Genomic DNA, 22,097 nt, shown 5'->3' with positions numbered 1-22,097 from the left:
CCCTTTTGTCGCCCTTACAAAAACTAGTAATAGGTGCCAACATTAACCAAAGCGCGACAATGTGACAACGCGACAATGTCCCTTCTAGGATTTCATAGTCATCGTGTCATGATTCTTGGACAAGAAAGAAAACCTACAGGTATCGCTACATATCGTGCAACAAAGACGTATAAGAAGGGGGAGGCGGAGTCGGGTAAAATATCAGACCGATGCCGTGTGACGAACAGCTGATTTGGTGAGCACCATATAACGGACATTAGTCCCTGACTAGAACAAGCACGCGAACACGCACGCACGCACGCACGCACGCACGCACACACACACACACACACACACACACACACGCAAACACACACACACACACACTTGCAAGTTTGGACCCGTGAAGATCCGGGGTAGAATAGGTCTTCGGCAACACATGCTGGCCGTAAAAGGAGACTATGCTTGTCGTAAGAGACGACTAAGATCGGGTGGTCAGGGTCGCTGACTTGGTTGATACATGTCATCGTATTCCAATGTCGTGGCTCCATACTCATGATGTCAATCACTGGACTGTTTGGTTAAGACTCGATTATTTACAGACCGCCTTTATATAGCTGGAATATTGCTGAGAGCGGCGTTAAACAACAAACAAATAACACAAAACAGAACCCGTGTCCTCAGACCCGATCGGCACCGTCAGCGGGCTACAGTCGCACCAGCCTGTGAAGGCATTATGAATGATGTAACAAGCGTGGACTTACCGTATCATATCTCTTAGTGACAATAACGGGTCCCGGAGAACTACAGCTGCCCACAAACGCCCTTCAAGAATAAACCAAAGTTTCCAAATGCCGACTTCACCGAAAGCGAGACGGTTGTTCGACAGCACATTGAAAGCTCAAGAACTGAGCGATCACAGACGCGCGCTATAAGCATCATGGAATGGGCGTACACGACTCAGGTCAATACGATCGTATTATTCGTTTCTGGTTAAATTTAACGGGAGTTAAATGTTCTCAGTTAGACAGCTGCGTTTCTAATGTGATTTATCGCGCCTAGTCTATACATGATTGGAAATATTTGCATTGATTGTTGGACTGTAATCGTTTCACCTTCAGTCGCCGTCGACATGATTTCGGGAAGGAAAGAATGCATTATTTATTTGATTTTGTTTAACAAAATAATTAACTTTTACCGGACAATTTCCACCATATATGATACATAATAGCTGTTGTTCCTTCTCACGACTGTCAACACAAAGGTGTGTTTTATCTGACACACTATACACCATAGGGAAGCTATGTTACCGATCGATAGAAACTGATGCGTCTCGTGGGCGGTACGTTGCCGCTTGATTCAATTGTCAGGAACCTATACTGACATACTCTGACATTGGCTAAGAAACAGCCTGTACTAACATATTATAACATAAAGTGAAATACACTCACATTTATTTCATACTTCAGTGTGAAAGACTGAGTTTTCTGATTTTGGAAAAACCTGATTAAAAAAAAAATCATTGCAGTGAACAAAACACTTTCACAAGAGTTACCTCGCCACAAATTGTCTCCCTTTATCGTAAGTGTCTGGCCCGTATGTGTACAAACTGTTGACGTCCTTTTTACATTAGTATATAATGATGACAGATGGTCATTTATAGAGTTAATATCGCTACTTGACGTTTGTTATTCTCTTGAAAATGCTTCGTTATCAACTGTGAATTTCTCATTTACCTCGTCAATCAAACACGGAATTACTTTTCAGGTCGAGGATTAGTAAAACGTCCCACAAAAAGTTTATAATAAATAGGTTATTCAATATGTCTCGTCAAATATCATCTTTCTCTCATCTCATGGCGATGGACCGTGAAAATATCCCCTTTCCCACTTCAATAAAGTAGAGAAACACGGTATTTCACTCGACACGTGGAATATCCTCTATATACTAACATATTTTGGCATATACTAATATAGTAACATATACGAACGTAAACTGACGGAAACATTTGTTGTACCTCTATTAAGAATCTTGCAATTCCATTGGTTATTCCGTACCACGTGACGAAACAATACATTTTAATGGAGACACCAAAGTCATGTGACTGACACTGACTTCGAATATTGAATCGTCACATGATCAGTATTGACCTGTCACATGATGAATATTGACTCGCAGAAAAACAAGATGGCGTCTGGTACTAACATTTCACGGTTCGCACCTAAGCTACTGAAAACAGAGACGTACATATATATATACTCTCTTATAGTAGGGGGGTGGTCGGGTAGCCTAGTGGTTAAAGCGTTCGCTCGTCACGCCGAAGACCCTGGTTCGAATCCCGACATGGGTACAATGTGTGAAGCCCATTTCTGGTGTCCCCCGCCGTGATATTGCTGGAATATTGCTAAAAGCGGCGTAGAACCGAACTCACTCACTCACTGTAATGAAACAGAGGACGGTTTAAAGGCTCCATAAACTTCAACGGGAATTTCGGCATAACAAAACGAAGGATTACTCTTGACGAGGTCAATATGCTAAAACAAGGACCCGGGGACCCGATCCCTGGGGTGGTCTGACCGGGCCGAGGACCTGATCCCTAGGGTGGTCTGACCGGGCCGAGGACCCGATCCCTGGGGTGGTCTGACGGGACTGAGGACCCGATCCCTGGGGTGGTCTGACCGGGCCGAGGACCCGATCCCTGGGGTGGTCTGACGGGACTGAGGACCCGATCCCTGGGGTGGTCTGACGGGACCGAGGACCCGATCCCTGGGGTGGTCTGACGGGACTGAGGACCCGATCCCTGGGGTGGTCTGACGGGACTGAGGACCCGATCCCTGGGGTGGTCTGACCGGGCCGAGGACCTGATCCCTGGGGTGGTCTGACCGGGCCGAGGACCTGATCCCTGGGGTGGTCTGACGGGACTGAGGACCCGATCCCTGGGGTGGTCTGACCGGGCCGAGGACCCGATCCAAGGGGTGGTCTGACGGGACTGAGGACCCGATCCCTGGGGTGGTCTGGCGGGACTGAGGACCCGATCCCTGGGGTGGTCTGACGGGACCGAGGCCCCAGGCCGCATGCCTCTTCTAGCCCTTGTTTTCGCACATTGACCTGGTCAAAAGTAATTATTTGTATAATACTAACAAATAGACAAACACATACTGACAATTACTTACATGTACTGACATACCATCCCTATCGTATCTTTCCTGCTACCCCAGCTCCTGTACATCGCTGACAAAAACATGTCCATTAGTGGCTAGAAGATCTAAGGCGCTTTGATGAAAATTAACTGTGATTGTTGGCGAAGTATCAACATGGCTGGTATATCGATCCCTTGTTGCGTTTGAAGTGTGTAATTGGCTAATGTAGTTGCCTTCTACAGTATCGATTCACCCCCAGGGGTGCCATCTGACCAATCCCACCTTTCACAACCCTCACCCCCCAACCCCCCACCCCACCCCCCGACCCCCACCCCCCACGTCTTACGTGTCAGGGTGAAGTCTAGGAACATCCCCATCCAACCAGCCATTGAAGTATGACGTATTTGTTTGTTCGTTTGTTTGTTGTTTAACGCTACACTCAGAGCTATTCAAGCTACATGACGGCGTGTCTGGTCCAGAAAATCCAGTGATTGACATCATGAGCATCGTTCTACGCAATTGGGATATATGACATGCATCAACCCAGTCGGCCAGCCTGACGACCCGATCCCGTTAGTCGCCCCTACGACAAGGATAATCGCCTGTTACGGCAAGCATGGGTTGCAGAAGACCTATTCTAACCCGCATCGAAGTGTGCAGGAAATTACAGCGAACCAAACGGTTCCGCCAGGAGAGCGCATTGTCCGGGGTTCGATCCCCGCCCGCGTCATACCAAAAGACGTTAAAATATGGTACTTGTTGTTACCCTGTCTGGTGCTCGGCATAAGGGGCTAAAACAAGGACTGGTCGGCTCGGAGTCAGTATACTGTGTCTGAGTGGGGTTTTCATTTAAAACTGCGATAATCTTGCACTCGACGTTAAACCCCATTACACCTCACCCGTTATCTGCAAACATACCAACACACATTGGACATTACGGTTCAATTAGAGAGAGAGAGAGAGAGTGAGGGAGAGAGAGAGAGAGAGAGAGAGAGAGAGAGAGAGAGAGAGAGATAAATAGTAGTAGATAAATACCTAAACATGATTTTAACAGCAGGATTAGTAACACAAGATAATATTTTACAGATTCAAAACTCAATTCAGTGTGAAATCTAACATCAATTAATAGTTAAAATGACCTCTCACGACCAATGACTCCCTTTAGTAAGCTAAGGAGTTATAATGACCCCAGGTTGAAGATTCTTGTTCAAACCCTGGTGTCACATGACCAATCTTTTAGTGGGTGTCAAACACAGGTACCCGAAGACTCTAAGCAATCTGTTTAGGACATCCCACGTTGTCCTGGACATACGGCGGTTAGAGTGAGTGAGTGGGGTAAATGCCGCTTTGAACAGTATTCCAGTTATATCACGGCGTGCCAGATTCATGTGGGAGGAAAACCGGAAGTGATGCATTTCAATTTGGTGAAACCAAAGGGCACGGTTATGGTGCTGACAAACCTAGAAATATAATCGGGGCGAACCGGGATTCGAACCCACTATCGTAGGTTTCTGGCGTGTCCAAGGGATGCAACCCTTCACAGTGAATCGCGGCGCCGTAGACGACTGGGCCACCTGTGCCCCGACGTGGTCAGAACTGATCCAATTAAAACTGCCATAAGCCGGCTACAGCCTTGTTCATTCTAATTTCAGTCTCAACGGGGACAAGGGTGGCGATAGGCGCCGAATTTAATTAGGAATCTGAACTCTTAAGATTAAAGTTTCACATTTATTTCACGACCACTAATTGCCATTCGGCAAGTAACAGAAGACTCCTAGTCTACGTAGATTATCTATTAAATTTGGATAATTGGCTCACAACTTCACATATATCGCTCTATTGTTGTCTCTGTTTCTGTCATAATTTAGGGGATGCGGGGGCTCAGTCGCATAAAGTGCCGCAATTCGCCTTGCAGAGTTGCGTCCCTTGGACACCCCAGAACCCTGTGATCGTGGGTTCGAATCGTGTTGGTCATGATTATGTTTCTAGGTTTGTCAACACGAGACCCTTGCTCGTGGGTTTCACCGAAGTGGTAAACGGCTGAGACCTGCATCACTTCGAGCTTTCCTCCCACATTAAGCTGACACACCGTGATATAACTGGAATACTGTTAAAAGCGGCGTTAAACCCAACTCACTCACTCACTTGTGAAGTCCAAGACGACTCTGCTATAACGTTTTGACCTTTTCTGAGACAAGAGAATGAAGGAATGAAGGATTACAGCTTCTCGGCGTGAGTTCTTACTTTGTTCAGCTACAGCTGTTTAATGTTGAGGCTCATCTCGTCAAATATTCACGGGATCATTTGAATCACAGGATAATATATTCGTATCGAAAAAAAATCACACTCCTCTATACATATAGACAAGGAGTGACACCCGCCATCTTGGTCCTTATTCAAGATTTCGCACTCGGTTCGAATCACAGCTCGATATCGCTAAGACAGAAAATAGTGATCTAAATTTTAGCACACGGTCAAGGGAGGGACATTCAAAACCGTCAATGGTAAGCCTGCTTGCTAAATGTTGGGGTTGACAAGGAAATCTATTGAACATTTCGAACAGATAATCATTGACGGTCTTGAATTTCCCTCCATTCACCATGTGCTGATATCATGATACACTATTTTAACCAATCAGAAACGTTTGCCGGGTTCAAGCCCGTGTAGCGCCGTCACTTCCGGCCACCTTTCTCATGTTTACCTCGGCGGCGAAGCTTAGAGCAGATATTTGATGGTTGTTTTAAATTGATGGTTGTATAAAATATATACGAGGTAAGGTGACCACAGATGAACACGATAGGTTGAAATAAGTGACATTCATATTTCATGCAGTACACGCTATCATCGAGTTCCTGTGATTTGAATGTCATATTGTCATGTATTACACACTGGATGAAGTCAAGTGACAATAAACTCGTACGTCATTAGTTTGTCGTACAAGGTTGACCTCGTTCGATTCTTTTTGATTGGATAAACATGACCTCGATAAAGTTACATATGAAAGGTCATGCCGGAACTTCCTTTTCATTTCTGAAAATAACAGACTTCTTCCCAATTAGCACTTTATTACACAAGAAATGCACGTTTCACGCTACCAAGAGATCCGGGATAGAATAAGTCTTCAGCAACCCATGCTTGCCGTAAAAGGCGACTATGCTTGTCGTAACGGGATCGGGTGGTCAGGCTCGCTGACTTGGTTGATGCATGTCATCGATCCCAATTGCGCGGATCGATGTTCATGATGTCAATCACAGGATTGTCTGGTCCAAACTTGATTATTTACAGACCGTCGTCATGTAGCTGGAATATTGCTGAGTGCGGCGTTGAACAACAAGCAAACAAACAAACAAACAAATCATTCATTGTAACAAGACAAACACCTAGATTACCTAGTGTCAGAAATACATTCAAAAAACTTTCAGACTAAAAGATTACTTTATAGATTACAATCCATATCTCGCGACACAGAATACCAGTTTGTTTATTTCGTGGGTTTGTCGCTGTGGTCCAGTTTGTTACAAGGGAACGTCATTTCCTCACGTGGATAAACCCGTGTTCATTTCAGTTGTCAGTTGCTGCCTGGCCTGTCAATCTCTGTTACCGACAGCGTGGCGTTATGAAAACAAAGACGGCGTGGCTGGGCGAATCTCGGGGGACCAACCAACGCTCGTTGTGAGACATGCTACTGGCTCCGCTTGGCACATGTTGGTGTGAAATGACATTAACTGAGGAATTACAAGAGGGCTTCATACACATGTGTACAGACCTGAGTGCTGAGCGGCTAGATTATGTCAGCATGTGTTCACTGATTGGATTCAACGTTCGTAAGTTAATAGCGATACACGTTGATCATGATCCGCGGACTTTGTTTAAACTGGACCGTTACTTTTTAAAAACGTCCGAAGTACAGTGAGTGAATGAGTTTGGTTTTACGCCGCTCTTTCCAATATTCCAGCCATTTCATGACGGGGAACGCCAGATAATGGGCTTCACACATTGTACCCATGTCGGGAATCGAACCCGGGTCCTCGGCGTGACGAGCAAACGCTTTAACCACTTGGCTACCCCACCGCCCCCAGAATTACAGTGGGTGGATGAATGAGTGGGTGAGTGAGCTGGCGAGTGAATCAGTGAGTGAGTGAGGCAATGAGCGAGGGGGCGGTTGGGTAGCTGAGTAAGCGAATGAGTGGTTTGATGAGTGAGAGCGCGCACGTCGGTTTCATCAAAGTGCTAAACGTCTGCGACCTGCACCACGCGGACACGCTGTGATATAAATTTATCATCCAAAATTGGCTCCCACAGGAGATATCGCTTGGATTAGATCAAGCGATATCTACACTGTAGATATCGCTGCAATGAAATTACATCACAATGCTTTGCAGACCATTGTGACGTCACAATCAAATGACATCACTAATGACTCCGCTACTGAAGCTGTTAGCAGTACTTTTTACACTGAAGACACTGCCAATTACTGTCAAAAAATTGAAAAAGTTGGAAGAATGATGTTGGATGATAAATAAAATCTCACGCTCTTGTCTTTTGATATCAAATATATCAACATGCGTTGATAAAAGTGGCAAAAAGCCTCGGCAAGCCTTGGAAATATTCCACTTTTATTACCCTCTTGGTGAAGATACAGGTGGTAAGATACTAAATCCGTACGTCACACGTGTGTCGTACAAGGTTGACCTTGTTTTATTCGTTTTGATTGGATAACCGTGACCTCTGTCACACCGGGACTACTTTTTCATTCATCAAAAATCGCGAGACATCATTCATTTTGCGATTACAAGGCAGAACTGAAGAAATTCATGAGAACGAGAGATATTTACAAACACTTTATTAAACCAAACAAGATAGTCACACGCATCAAATTCGGTTTGCATTCTATGTAAGGTATGCATAGAGCTCCTACAGACATATAATCGAGCTAGATCTATAAATCGATTTACAATGTACGACTGCCGATCGAGCGCGTCCCTTGAGCGTGACGCACCCGACCATTTTCGCAACTTTCAATTTGATTTAACGTAAAAGGATAAGCGTGGTGAAATGAAGTCTGTTTAAACTATCTGGACAGATATCTAGACTTACTTGGGATGATCCGGTTGTGCCATCGGTGTCCCCTTTGAAGCGTATTTTGTGGCGCTGTTTCGGGAGGTGTGGTTCATGAATGAACGAGCACGACAGCACGACGAGATCACTTAAAGTTCACAGTTCCGATACAAATCATTCGAAAACTCCGTGGAAGTGTGCTTGACTTCTGATTTTTTGGCTCCAAACATCCCAAATGTGAACAGTACCATTCCCTATCTCTAGCGTAAAACGCTGTGAGTGGATCGCGGTTGTCTTTTCTTATTCCGGTGGCGACCTTGCCCTTCGATCGTTCGAAGCTGTCACTGACATGCAAGCAGATTTGAGTTTGTTGATTTTCACGTCTTCAGTATATAGGGTGGTACAGTTAACATGAATGACAGTCTGATTTCCCTCTTCCAAAATGGTACGCACATGATATAAATTCAGCTGATAGATCAAGGAAACCGAACCATTTTGATTGCACAGACGGGACCCCGGCAGTGTGATGCGTGTGACTGTTGGTCCGATATTCAAAGCGCGGCGCTAATGTGACTCGTGAACTTTCTATGGTAGAAAGTCCACTCGTTTCGTAAATATGGTATCTAACGAGAATGAGTGTAGTATTCTCTATTTATGAACTCGTGTTGATATATTTGATATCAAAAGACACTCGGGTGAGATTCTCTATGTAATGCAGTTCAAACCAGTGTCAAACCAAATTCATTCACTCACTCACTCATCATGGACAATCGTAGGGTGTGAAAGGAGTCACGTGGGATCTGCATCTATATATTAGGAATAACTAAAGGTAGTTAATTCAAAGCGGTACCAGTGGGGTAGAATATCTGGGGTAGAATAGGTCTTCAGCAACCCATTATTGGAGAAAAAGGCGACTATACTTGTCGTTAGAGGCGACTAACGGGATTGGATGGTCAGACTCGCTGACTTCGCTGATACATGTCATCGTATCCTAATTATGTGAATCGGTACTCGTGATGTCAATCACTGGTTTGTCTGGTTCAGACTCGATTATTTACAGACCGCCGTCATATAGCTGGACTATTGCTGAGTGCGGCGTCAAACAACAAACAAACAAAACAATAATTCGAAGCGGCGTTAAACCCTACTCACTAACTACTGAATACGAAACAGACAATTTAGCTGCGTCACTACTCCAATTGCATCTACACAATATTGACGTACCAAAACCAATGTTGAGAAACAAGGCTCCGCTTCAGAACACCATCTTTGCGGTACAATTTCGATACTCTGTGTTAAAGTATGGGAGTTACGAGTGAGTGAGTATGGTTTTACGCCGCTTTTACCAATATTCCAGCAACATATCACGGCGGGGAACACCAGAAATGGGCTTCACACATTGTACCCAAGTGGGGAATCGAACCCGGGTCTTCGGCGTGATGAGCGAACGCTTTAACCACTAGGCTACCCCGCCTCCCATGACAGCTACTAAAGCCGAAGAGCTATGATCGCTTTGTGAAACAGTGCTCTGGTTGCATTACAAATAGATTTGAAATATGTGAGTGAGTACTGTTTTACGGCACTATGAGCAGTATTCCAGCCAAATCACTGTGGATAGAGGGAATCAGGGACCGAGCGAGAAAACTGAGCTTCGAAGGTTTTACTGTGGCATCCCAAAACGGGGACTGTTTTATTCGACTTATGAACCGCCGAAACAACATTAGCTTAATATTAGACTGAAAAAAGAAGTTAAAGAAACGCTCGTAAAATATATCTGTCTTGGAAATATTCGCTTAACATGAAACCTTCTACTGAGTGAGGGAATGAGTTATGATTTTACATCGCCCTTCTGCTGAGGCGAGGAGGTAAAATGGGGTTTAACGTCGCGTCCAAGATTATTGCACTTATATAGCGACGTGTGTGTGTGGCTGCTTGTATGAGATACCATGTCGCAGTTCAACATGAATACCCCACTCAGACATAGTATACTGACTCCTGAGCCGACCAGTCCTTGGTTTATCACCTTAGTGGACAGCGCCAGACAGGGTAACAACAAGTACCATCTTTTAACGACTTATGGTCGCGCTACCAGTAGACCACGAAGGTGGTCAGCTGCCTGTGGCTGGAGAAGATAACGTGCACCACGATTTCATGGCGGCATTGCAAGAAAACGACGGATCGACATTCTCAATCATTCACGAAAAATAGAAACATTTCTCGCAGAAGAAGGTGAGGTGAGGTGATTTGGGTTTAACGTCGCGTCCAAGATTATTGCACTTATATAGCGACGTGCATGCACGTGTGTGTGTGTGGCTGCTTGTACTAGTCTGGACTGATGCCGATTTATAGTGCTAGCCCACTGAGATACCATGCCGCAGTTTATCATGAATACCCTACTCAGACACAGTATACTGACTCCGAGCCGACCAGTCCTTGTTTTAGCCCCTTAATGCCGAGCACCAGACAGGGTAAGAACAAGTACCATCTTTTAACGTCTTTTGGTATGACGCGGCCGGGGATCGAAAGTCGACAACCTTTGTTTACAGGCAGTGTTAGTTTCAATGTTGCTCGACATTTGCATAATTTGTGAAGTTAAACAGATGCAGAATGAGATCGATGACTTGCATGGTAGTGTCACTGGAATTCCTGGTCTACCCATCACTTGATTGCCTGGTTTGTCTACAGGCCGCCGTAGGGTGTCAGGAGTACTGCTTTGCGGCGTCAGGCAACAAATACTTATTTCTTTATGCAAGTTGTGTGAATGGCGTGTGCTATCGGTAGGGCAGGACATGATTACCATTTTCGAGGACACCTGGCGTCCTCACTGATTTGTCTATTCACATAATTTTCACAGCTATTTTGCCCTTACGCCAAATGGTGTCTGTTTCGGCGGATAATCCAGACTGGTTCTTCTCTTACTATGACGTTTTATATTTACCGATTCCTGGGATCAGCGAGTGAATTTGGTTTGACGCTGAAGAGGTGACAAAGTGTGAGAGCAAAGGTGGTAGGATGGTATTTGCTTGAAAAAACGGGTGTGGCGGTAGGCACCCCCAACACCTGTACCCAACCCTATGATCCCACCCTCTCACCCACCCCACCCAATAAACCCACCACTCACCCAACCCCCATTCGTTGCACCCACCCCACCCCATGAACCCACCACTCACCCCACCTCCATTCCCTGCACCCACCCCACCCCATCACTCACCCACCCCCTGCACCCACCCAATAAACCCACCACTCACCCAACCCCCATTCGTTGCACCCACCCCACCCCATAAACCCACCCCCTGCACCCACCCCACCCCATGAACCCACAACCCACCCAACCTCTATTCCATGCACCTACCCCCACCCCAACCCCTCACTCACCCTGCCAAAAAACCCACCACTCACCCACACCCATCCCCTACACTTAGCTCCATCCACTCCCAGACTCCACCCCACCCATACACTGCACCTATTCCCGCTCGTCCACGCAACCCACCCACTCACTCACCACAACGTATGCCCTCGCCCCCATCTCCCGCACCTACCCCAACATCTGCACTGACCTTCCGCTCTTCATCTAGTATATTTGATGTTACAGCAATATGTCTTTGTTCTTGATGCGAAATATTTTGTCAATGTTAGTGACTATTATAAACTTATCAATGATCTGACTTGATCTAAACTAGCTAGTTTGTCTCGAGAGAACACTATAATACAACTCACGACTCTAAACACACAGTTGTCATTTCAGGCGATCCCCATTGCGAAATCCATCACGCTCTGTCAGGCTAGACGGAGTTACTTCCCTTGTTTACATCGAATGCATTCCCTGTGACGCACTACAAGCCGAGTGCATTGACAATCATCCGCGGTGCGCTGTGCTCTTTGTGAAACAGCGTGATAGGACCTTGTGCGCTTACACGATGTCATGGCTATGCGGGTGGTGATTCTACGATGGGCGATGATAAGGTGAGCTCGGCAGATCCACTCAAATTGTGTAGAACAGTCAACTCACACATACAGAGTAATGGCTGCCTCGCTGATGTGTTGGGCTATATAGACAGTAACCAAGTCACACCCCTGACCTATAAACGGAACTGTGATGCGCGTGATCTGGATTCTCCAGTAGGTGTGGCAGCCCTTGCGGGACGAGCTGATGTTGTCAGCGCTCTAATTGATCGGGGGTTTGCCGCAAACGAAAAATGTCGCACTGCCCTCGGGTATTCATGTACACCAATACACCTTGCATGCAAGATGGGCCACATCACCGTCGTCAAGTCGCTAGTCGAGGACCATGGAGTCAGCGTCAACATTAACGACGGTTGGGGCAACTCCCCTCTGTGTAGTGCCGTCAAATCTGGAAGCGCTGATGTAGCTGGGTATCTGATAAAGAAAGGAGCAACATTAGATTTCCGGGAACTGTTTACAAAATGTACGTATCTCCATTTTGTGGCCGACACAGAGAACATAGACCTGTGCAAATGTCTGGTTGCACACGGGTGTTACGCCAACGCTCGTGACGTCACGGGATGCACACCTCTCCACGTCGCAGCGACGTCAGGAAACGTCGAGATGGCAAATATTCTCCTTGAAGCTTGTGCAAATATTAATGTGGTGGATAGTTTTAACCGTACGCCGTTTTTCAACGCGGCCGCGGAGGGGCATATTGAAATGCTGAGGTTGCTGTTTTCTCAGGGTGCGGATCCGAGTGTCTGTGACGCGAACGGCACCTCCCCGCTCCTGACGGCGATAGAGTACTGCGGCAGTGACGTCAACACTGTTCGATACCTCCTTGTCGACGTCAACGCTAATCTCGGCTCACAGGGAAATTTGAGGGGTAAGACGCCCTTGTTGTTAGCGGTGCAACGGGGTCACTCGGACATCGTTGACATGATTATCAATACCGGATATGACGCCACGCAGAATGACATCACGTGGTGCCGTCACGTGGTTGTTGGAAAAGGAGAGCCAGCTGCCAGGTTGGTTATGGAGTCAGCTTCTAAAACTCGAACGCTTCAAGATATTTGCTGTTTTAAAATCAGGCGTGTCCTCGGCGCACGCCTCGCCAAAGATGTCGACAGACTCAGTGTTCCGGAAGCTTATATTAAATTCATCAAGCTTGACCACGTGATGTCAACCTTTATAAAAACGAGTGAACGCTATGATATTTGTTTGTTGTTTAAAACTGGACAGTTTTCCAGCTATATGACGACGTCCTGTAAATACAGTGATTGATTTAATGAGCACCGATCTTCACTGTCAGTCTAGATAACACACACAATCCAAATTTCAACTTAATTTACGCATAATGCCGAACTGGAGTTGCCTCCCTTGGATTGCTTCAACTTCCCCTGCACAGCTTTGTGCATCTGAGCTGTAAACGCATTGCGTGAGTGAGTGAGCGAGTGAGTATGGTTTTACGCCGCTTTAAGTAATATTCCAGCAATATCACGGCGGGGGACACCAGAATTAAATGGGCTTCACACATTGTACCCATGTCGGGAATCGAACCCGGGTCTTCGGCCTGACGAGCGAACGCTTCAACCACTAGGTTACCCTGTAAACGCATTGGATTAAGTTATAAACGCATATAATATCCAATATTGATCAAAGATACCTATTCCACGTAGTGTCATTAATCTTATGAAAAACTCTTTATTCTATTTCCGTGGGTCTGTTTGTTTGCTTAACGCCACATTCCTGCAATATTACATGTGTGTGATTGCGGCTTGTAAATATTTTAGTCAGGACCAGATATTCCAGTGACTAACATTTTCAGCAACGATCCATTTTAGTTCATTTTCAATTGTGCCAGTGTGGCAAACTCCAGTTTATCAAAATTCAACGTCAACACTGGTAGGATCGATTTAATTTCAACAACAGAAATACATATCATCAGAGGCCACGACGACCCGCAACAAAGTCGAACATTCTCCATACACGTCGTCTTTTCTGTATTCATAGTTTTTAAGACAATTGAAAATCATTCAGTATGATGTACGGTAATAATTGCTGAAATCTTACCATGCTCCGTTCAGAAGTGTTGGTTTAATACCTTCTGAATTCCATACACAGGGAATAAGTCGTACGTGAATCAAATTTAAATTGCAACCGTATCACTAAGCTTAACATCCAATTGATATAAATTTACCTTGAAACTAAATTGGGGTTGGGAGAGGTTACTCGTCACACCTGCTACATCAGAAGAAGCAACGATTGAGGGGATGGGTGGGTGGGTTTGTGTGGGGTGGGGTTGGGGTAGAAGGATGTTATCGACCACTTCTACAATCTGTGTCTCAGAAGAGGCAGAGATGTTGGTAGTGCTGTGGGGATGGGGGGTGGATGGTTGTTGCAGGGGGTCATCCATCATTTATTCTGTACCCCCGACTGAAGAAGCAGGTGTGGCTGGGGGTTTGTAAAATGGATGCTTTGTTGCCATCAAGTCGTTCAGTTTCTTCATCTCATCACTGTCAGGGGACATTTTGTTTTTCTGAAATTAAAATAATGTAAATTTTTAAATATATATTTCAGAACATTTTGAAATTGTGTGTAATCGATAGGATGAGTGCGGGATTGAGGTTGTACGCTTCCCCTAGCAATTGCCCAGCGACATCTCGGCTGGAAACACCAGAGATGGGCTTTAAACCCTTGTGCCCATGGGGAATCGAACCTTCGTCGTGATGAGCTTTAATCACTAGTCTTACCGACTGGTCTTTGACATAACTGTCAAATATTATTAAGGTAGTGGGTGAGTCGGATTTTACCCCTTCTCTGTGATATGCCAGCGATATCACTGTGAGAAACACCAGAGATTGGCTTTACCCCTTGTGCCCATGGGGAATCGAACCTTCGTCGTGATGAGCTTTAATAACTAGTCTTACCGACTGGTCTTTGACATAACTGTCAAATTTTATTAAGGTAGTAAGTGAGTAGAGTTTTACCCCTTCTCTGGGATATGCCAGCGATATCGCGACGGGAAACACCATTAATGGAGTTCACGCATTCTACCCATATTGGAATCGAACACGGACCTTCGGTATGACGCGCTTTGACCCCTAGTCTATCTCATCGCCCTTCGACATGACTGATCCTTGTATAGCGCGATCTCAATCTCACACAGGGCGACACGGGTGGCCCAGTCGTTTCATGCGGTTCGCTGTGCAGAGTTGCGACCCTTACGCAGACCAGAAACCTATGATTGTGGGTTCGAATCCTGGTTCCTATGTTTCTAGGTTTGTCAGCACCATACCCCTGCTCGTGGGTTCCACCGAAGTGGTAAACGTCTGAGACCTGCATCACTACGGGCTTGCCTCTGTGATACACGCCGTGATATAACTGGAATAATGTTAACAGCGGCGTTAAACCCCACTCACTCACTCACTCACTCAATCTCACATACATGGAGACAGATCCGCATAAGCCCTGTGCCAGTATTCTTGTTGTCAAGGGAGTAGATCTTCTTCTCTAGACTCAGGGTCGTCTGGTACTGCACAGCTTTTGTGAGCTCCATCACACCAACGTCAGAGATCCGGTTCCCTGAAAGACGCATTATTGGTTTAGAATCAGCTAGTGGGTATTTGCTTACAGGTACCCACGTCGATCTACGCTGCTTTTGACGAGTTTCAATGTTTTACCACCAGAACAAAAGTTGATATAAAACTGTGATCCGTGGTACCTAGAACTTCATTCACTTCTGGCGTTAATACTATTCACATTTATTATCTTTGCCAAAGCTTGGTAAAATGGAAACAAGATCTTACTGGCAAGATTGAGATTGACAAGGATCCTGTTTCCGGACATCAGCAGGGTCTGCAACTCAGGAATATACTCAGCAGTCTCCATCAGCGGGTTGATGATCACCACAACTTCGGCTACCTGGTGACCAGGAACATCGACACGTGAGGGGCATTACAAGAATCATTGATATCTCTGCGCGTGGAAACCGATATATGTAAGCCAAAACGATATCCGCTGTCGTCTGTGAACAATGTACCCGATATATGTAAGCCACGACAAGATCCGCTGACGCCTGTGAACAATGTACCCGATATATGTGAGCCACGACAAGATCCACTGACGTCTGTGAACAATGTACCCGATATATGTGAGCCACGACAAGATCCGCTGACGCCTGTGAACAATGTACGCCGATATATGTGAGCCACGACAAGATCCGCTGACGTCTGTGAACAATGTACCCGATATATGTAAGCCACGACAAGATCCACTGACGTCTGTGAACAATGTACGGCCGATATATGTAAGCCACGACAAGATCCACTGACGTCTGTGAACAATGTACGTCCGATCGATATATATAAGCCACGACAAGATCCACTGACGTTCACAGATGTACGCCAATTTATAAGAGACGACAAGATCCACTGACGTCTGTGAACAATGTACGGCCGATATATGTAAGCCACGACAAGATACACTGACGTCTGTGAACAATGTACCCGATATATGTAAGCCACGACAAGATCCACTGACGCCTGTGAACAATGTACGCCGATATATGTGAGCCACGACAAGATCCGCTGACGTCTGTGAACAATGTACCCGATATATGTAAGCCACGACAAGATCCGCTGACGCCTGTGAACAATGTACGCCGATATATGTAAGCCACGACAAGATCCACTGACGTCTGTGAACAATGTACCCGATATATGTAAGCCACGACAAGATACACTGACGCCTGTGAACAATGTACCCGATATATGTAAGCCACGACAAGATCCACTAAAGTCTGTGAACAATGTACGCCGATATATGTAAGCCACGACAAGATCCACTGACGCCTGTGAACAATGTACGCCGATATATATAAGCCACGACAAGATCCACTGACGCCTGTGAACAATGTACGCCGATATATAAGCCACGACAAGATCCACTGACGCCTGTGAACAATGTACGCCGATATATGTAAGCCACGACAAGATCCACTGACGCCTGTGAACAATGTACGCCGATATATATGCCACGACAAGATCCACTGACGCCTGTGAACAATGTACCCGATATATGTAAGCCACGACAAGATCCACTGACGTCTGTGAACAATGTACGCCGATATATGTAAGCCACGACAAGATCCACTGACGTCTGTGAACAATGTACGCCGATATATATGCCACGACAAGATCCACTGACGTCTGTGAACAATGTACGCCGATATATGTAAGCCACGACAAGATCCACTGACGCCTGTGAACAATGTACGCCGATATATATGCCACGACAAGATCCACTGACGTCTGTGAACAATGTACCCGATATATGTAAGCCACGACAAGATCCACTGACGTCTGTGAACAATGTACCCGATATATGTAAGCCACGACAAGATCCACTGACGTCTGTGAACAATGTACGCCGATATATATGCCACGACAAGATCCACTGACGCCTGTGAACAATGTACGCCGATATATGTAAGCCACGACAAGATCCACTGACGTCTGTGAACAATGTACGCAGATATATATGCCACGACAAGATCCACTGACGCCTGTGAACAATCTACGCCGATATATATAAGCCACGACAAGATCCACTGACGTCTGTGAACAATGTACGCCGATATATATGCCACGACAATATCCACTGACGCCTGTCAACAATGTGCGCCGATATATGTAGGCCTTGACAAGATCCGATATATCCGAGGACAGTCGACATCAATATGTGCAGGACAGGACATGGACAGGGGAACAAGAACCGCCTCCATCATGGGCAGGTTGTGGATACGGTCACATACAGGAGGGTAAGGGGATCCCTGGTGTTTTGTCCATCAACACCTGGTTTCTCTTCTCAATGGATAAGGAATTCAATATGACGTCACTACTATTGTCACCGCATCACGTGCTCCACCATGTGAGTGAGTGAGTAAGTATGGTGTTACGCCGCTTTTAGCAATATTCCAGCAATATCATGGCGGGGGACACCACAAATAGGCTTCACACATTGTACCCATGTCGGGAATCGAACCCGGGTCTTCGGCGTGACGAGCGTACGCTTGACCACCAGGCTACCCGACCGCCCCTCTCCGCCATGTATGTGTATTCCCTATTCCTCGAAATTTCGTATCAGCCGGTTACGTGTCGTTTGTTGTTGTCTCTTCTAAACTTTACTCGTGGATACTCTGGGTTCGAACAGGTCCCCAGCATAATCATTGATCTCTGGATTCAATGCAGGCCGCGATATACTGTGCAGCGTAAGACAATATGACATCTTAAGGTAGCCACATCTAATTATCGACGCACCTAATTACATAAGTACATTCCCACTACAAATGATAAAGTCGTTCCGTTTCTTCTGTACGACAGTATATACAGTAAACTAGGGTTAAAACGAACTCAAAGGGACTGCAATTTTTAGTTCGTTATAACCGTAGTTCGTTATAAGCATATATACAGCAATGGCCTGGACCAAAAAATAAATTCGTTATATCCGTCAGTTCGTTATAAGCGTGTTCGTTATAACCGTAGTTTACTGTACATGGTCTCACCTCGTTTCCTTGTGGTGTCAGCTTCCTTGTTCTGGATTTGTCACGTGACCTTCCGGATGACTTTCCATCCCCTCCTGGAGCTGTCAATCAAAACGTGGTCACGTGGTCAGTATCTTAACAGGGCTTCCTTGAAAACCTAACTCTTAGTTACAAGTAAATACATGATTGTGATTAGTTCGGATTTGCATAATAATAATCATCTACAATTCTGTGACCGCCCTGTCTCATTACATTAACATGTAATCTTGGTTAAAATACAACACGCCACAAATAATACTTAATGGTTTCTGAAGATTATATACTGCATCATGTATATAGACACTCAGTTATATAAAGTTAACGCTAAAATGTACATAAAATGCCAAATTGGTTGTTATTCAACCTCCTGAACAATCACGATATTGTTAAACCACACAAATTGTGTATTTGATGAAAGCGAGAAAATGCATAAAGTATCATATTATTGACAAATAACATTATTTGAACATCAATCTGTCCGATTCACTTCACCAGGTGAGCTAAGGTTTGGGAGCTGAAGCGAGTGAGTGAATTTTTACGCTGCTATGGAGAAGATAAAACTGTTACGAATGGGGTATTCGAGACCATAGGTGCTTCTGACAAACACAATAATCGACCAATGACACGTATAACAATACGACTGTCTCTTCTGTGAAATGCAGCCCTAGTGACAGCATTTAAATTAAGTGCTTAACAATTTCTAAAATAGCTTGTGTTAAATGTACGAAAGCCAAATGGTGCCAGTTTGGTAGCATACTTTTTCTAAATCGAAATTTCTCGTTATTTCAATTATTTGTTTATTTTCTCGAAATTTCGATTTTCTCTCGTTATTTCGAGTTTTTTCTCTTACTTTCATATATTTTCTCGTTTTTTCAAATTCATTTTAAAAACTCGAAATTTGGAATTCATTTTCTCGTTATTCAATTATTTTTTCTTTGCTTCGAGATTTTTTCTCGTTGTTTAACTTTCTTGTTCATCTAAAACACTTGAATTTCGAAAAAAATCACCTAATTTCAATTATTTTATCGTAATTTCGAAGTTTTTAATTAAACTTGAAATAATCTAAATTATGAGAAAATGATTGAAATAGAGAGCAAAAAAAATAAATTACGAGCTTTGACTTAAACTTGAAATAACGAGAAAGAACTTATAATTTCGAGAAAATATTTGAAATAAGATGTAATCGAAGCAACGAGATAATATTCGAAATTCAGAGCTTTTTAAATAAACTTGAAATAACGAGAACATATTAGAAATTACGAGAAAAGAATTAAAGTAACGAAAAATAAATCGACATAACTCGAAATTTCAGGAAAATTATTAAAATGGATCGAGCGAGAAATTTCGATTTGGGAAAAATAAAATTATGTAACCAAAGTGACACCATTAGATTTTCGTACAAATGTGATAAAAATATATACAAAACAAAAAAATAAAAGAAGGTGACATAAAATGTCTACAACTATGAATACAATAAGAAAAATGAAGTTGCAAAGGTGAAGTACGATTTTAATAGAATTAATCATGAACGCCATGTAGACACGTATAGGTGACATAACAATTTCAAATCTATTATATTGTCACTGTCGTCAACTGACCCCGGGGTCACGGGTGGCCCAGTCGTCTAAGGCGCCGCGATTCGATGTGCACAGTTGCGTCCCTTGGGCACGCTAGAAACCTATGATTGTGGGTTTGAATCCCGGTATGCCCCGATTATGTTGCTAGGTTTGTCAGCACCATACCTGTGCTCGTGGCTTTCACCGAAGTGGTAAACATCTGAGACCTGCATCACTTCGGGCTTTCCTCCCACATTATGCTGACACGCCGTGATATAACTGGAATAATGTTAAAAGCAGCGTTTAACCCAACTCACTCACTCACTCACTCAAATCTATAACATTGTCACTGTCGTCAACTGACCCCGGGGTCACGGGTGGCCCAGTCGTCTAAGGCGCCGCGATTCGCTGTGCAGAGTTGCGTCCCTTGGGCACGCTAGAAACCTATGATTGTGGGTTTGAATCCCGGTATGCCCCGATTATGTTGATAGGTTTGTCAGCACCATACCCGTGCTCGTGGGTTTCACAGACGTGGTAAACGCCTGAGAACTGCATCACTTCGGGCTTTCCTCCCACATTATGCTGACATGCCGTGATATAACTGGAATAATGTTAAAAGCGGCGTTAAACCCAACTCACTCACTCACTCACTCATCTTAACCCTCTACGAACCGAAAATTAATTATGGTGCAAAAAAATAAGATAAAAGTGTCTCAGCAGAAGAAGCATGTGTACATAAATCAATAAAATGCACTACCTCAAGACCAGGGTAAACAAGAGGCATTGTAGCTCACCTATCATCCTTCACAATACCCGCATGTCACAAGTTATGTAGGGATGCTATGTCTATTTCGAGTCGGTACGGTAGCCAAGTGACATCACCATCTACCCGCAATGTCAGACACGTGTCAGATGCGGAATGGGAAGTGAAAGTGCAGCTTCACCCAAACGCAGCGGTCACCAACAGTAGTGTGAGGTTGTCTCGGTATTGGACAGTTTCACCCAAACGCAGTGGTCACCAACAGTAGTGTGAGGTTATTCTCGGTATTGGACAGCTTCACCCAAACGCAGTGGTCACCAACAGTAGTGTGAGGTTGTCTCGGTATTGGACAGTTTCACCCAAACGCAGTGGTCACCAACAGTAGTGTGAGGTTATTCTCGGTATTGGACAGTTTCACCCAAACGCAGTGGTCACCAACAGTAGTGTGAGGGTGTTCACGGTATTGGACAGCTTCACCCAAACGCAGCGGTCACCAACAGTAGTGTGAGGTTGTTCTCGGTATTGGACAGCTTCACCCAAACGCAGCGGTCACCAACAGTAGTGAGTGCCTGCATGTGAGATCATAGACTGTGACGTGTAATCCGATTTTCATTGTATTCAGTCTCGTTGTTGTCCCTGTCTCGTAAACGTCTTGTGTTCGTACCTCTGTGTTGCTTTTGATGTTGTTTGTTTACTTGTTGTTTACCGCCGCACTCGGCAATATTCCAGCTATATGACGGCGGTCTGCAAAATAATCGAGTCTGGACCAGACAAGTCAGTGATTGACATCATGAGCACCAATCCACGCCATTGGGATACGATGACATGCATCAACCATCAACGAAGTCAGCGAACCTGACCACCCGATCCCGTTAGTCGCCTCTTACGACAAGCAGAGTCGCCTTTTACGGTAAGCAGGGGTTGCTGAAGACCTATTCTACCCCGGATCTCAACGGGTTTAGTCATTGGATGAGTTGGGTTTCATGCAGCTAAGTTCCAACGTATTTCAATACATTCATCTATTAAATGTATTCATAGATAAAAACACTAAATGTAGCTGCGATTAAACTCAATCT

General features: G+C 44.9%; 2 protein-coding genes across 3 annotated transcripts in view; one reads left to right on the top strand and one right to left on the bottom strand.

Annotated features, from left to right (window-relative positions):
* Nucleotides 1-12,125: 12,125 nt before the first annotated feature.
* On the top strand, nt 12,126-14,253 carry LOC124152672 (26S proteasome non-ATPase regulatory subunit 10-like). The gene is made up of 2 exons (XM_046525702.2): nt 12,126-13,150; nt 14,247-14,253. Exons 1-2 carry the CDS (start codon nt 12,126-12,128, stop codon nt 14,251-14,253), a joined length of 1,032 nt encoding a protein of 343 aa, XP_046381658.2.
* The window catches only part of LOC124152700 (leucine-rich repeat-containing protein 71-like), a 32,730-nt gene continuing 24,657 nt past the window's right edge, over nt 14,025-22,097 (bottom strand). For both annotated transcript variants that reach the window (XM_048395238.1, XM_048395239.1), the window contains 4 exons: nt 18,688-18,767; nt 15,932-16,046; nt 15,571-15,707; nt 14,025-14,661 (listed from right to left, as the gene is read on the bottom strand). In XM_048395238.1, coding sequence (XP_048251195.1) covers nt 14,542-14,661; nt 15,571-15,707; nt 15,932-16,046; nt 18,688-18,767 — 452 coding nt within the window. In that variant the 3' untranslated portion in view covers nt 14,025-14,541. The remainder of the gene's footprint in view (nt 14,662-15,570; nt 15,708-15,931; nt 16,047-18,687; nt 18,768-22,097) is intronic.

This window comes from Haliotis rufescens, unplaced genomic scaffold (assembly GCF_023055435.1).
Source record: "Haliotis rufescens isolate VD_foot unplaced genomic scaffold, xgHalRufe1.0.p SCAF_14, whole genome shotgun sequence".
NCBI lineage: Eukaryota > Metazoa > Mollusca > Gastropoda > Lepetellida > Haliotidae > Haliotis > Haliotis rufescens.
This window is presented reverse-complemented; position numbering and strand designations above follow the sequence as displayed.

What these genes read in the sequence shown, in the direction of transcription:
- LOC124152672 (XM_046525702.2), top strand. Translation starts at nt 12,126, where the DNA reads ATGGGCGATGATAAGGTGAGCTCGGCAGATCCACTCAAATTGTGTAGA.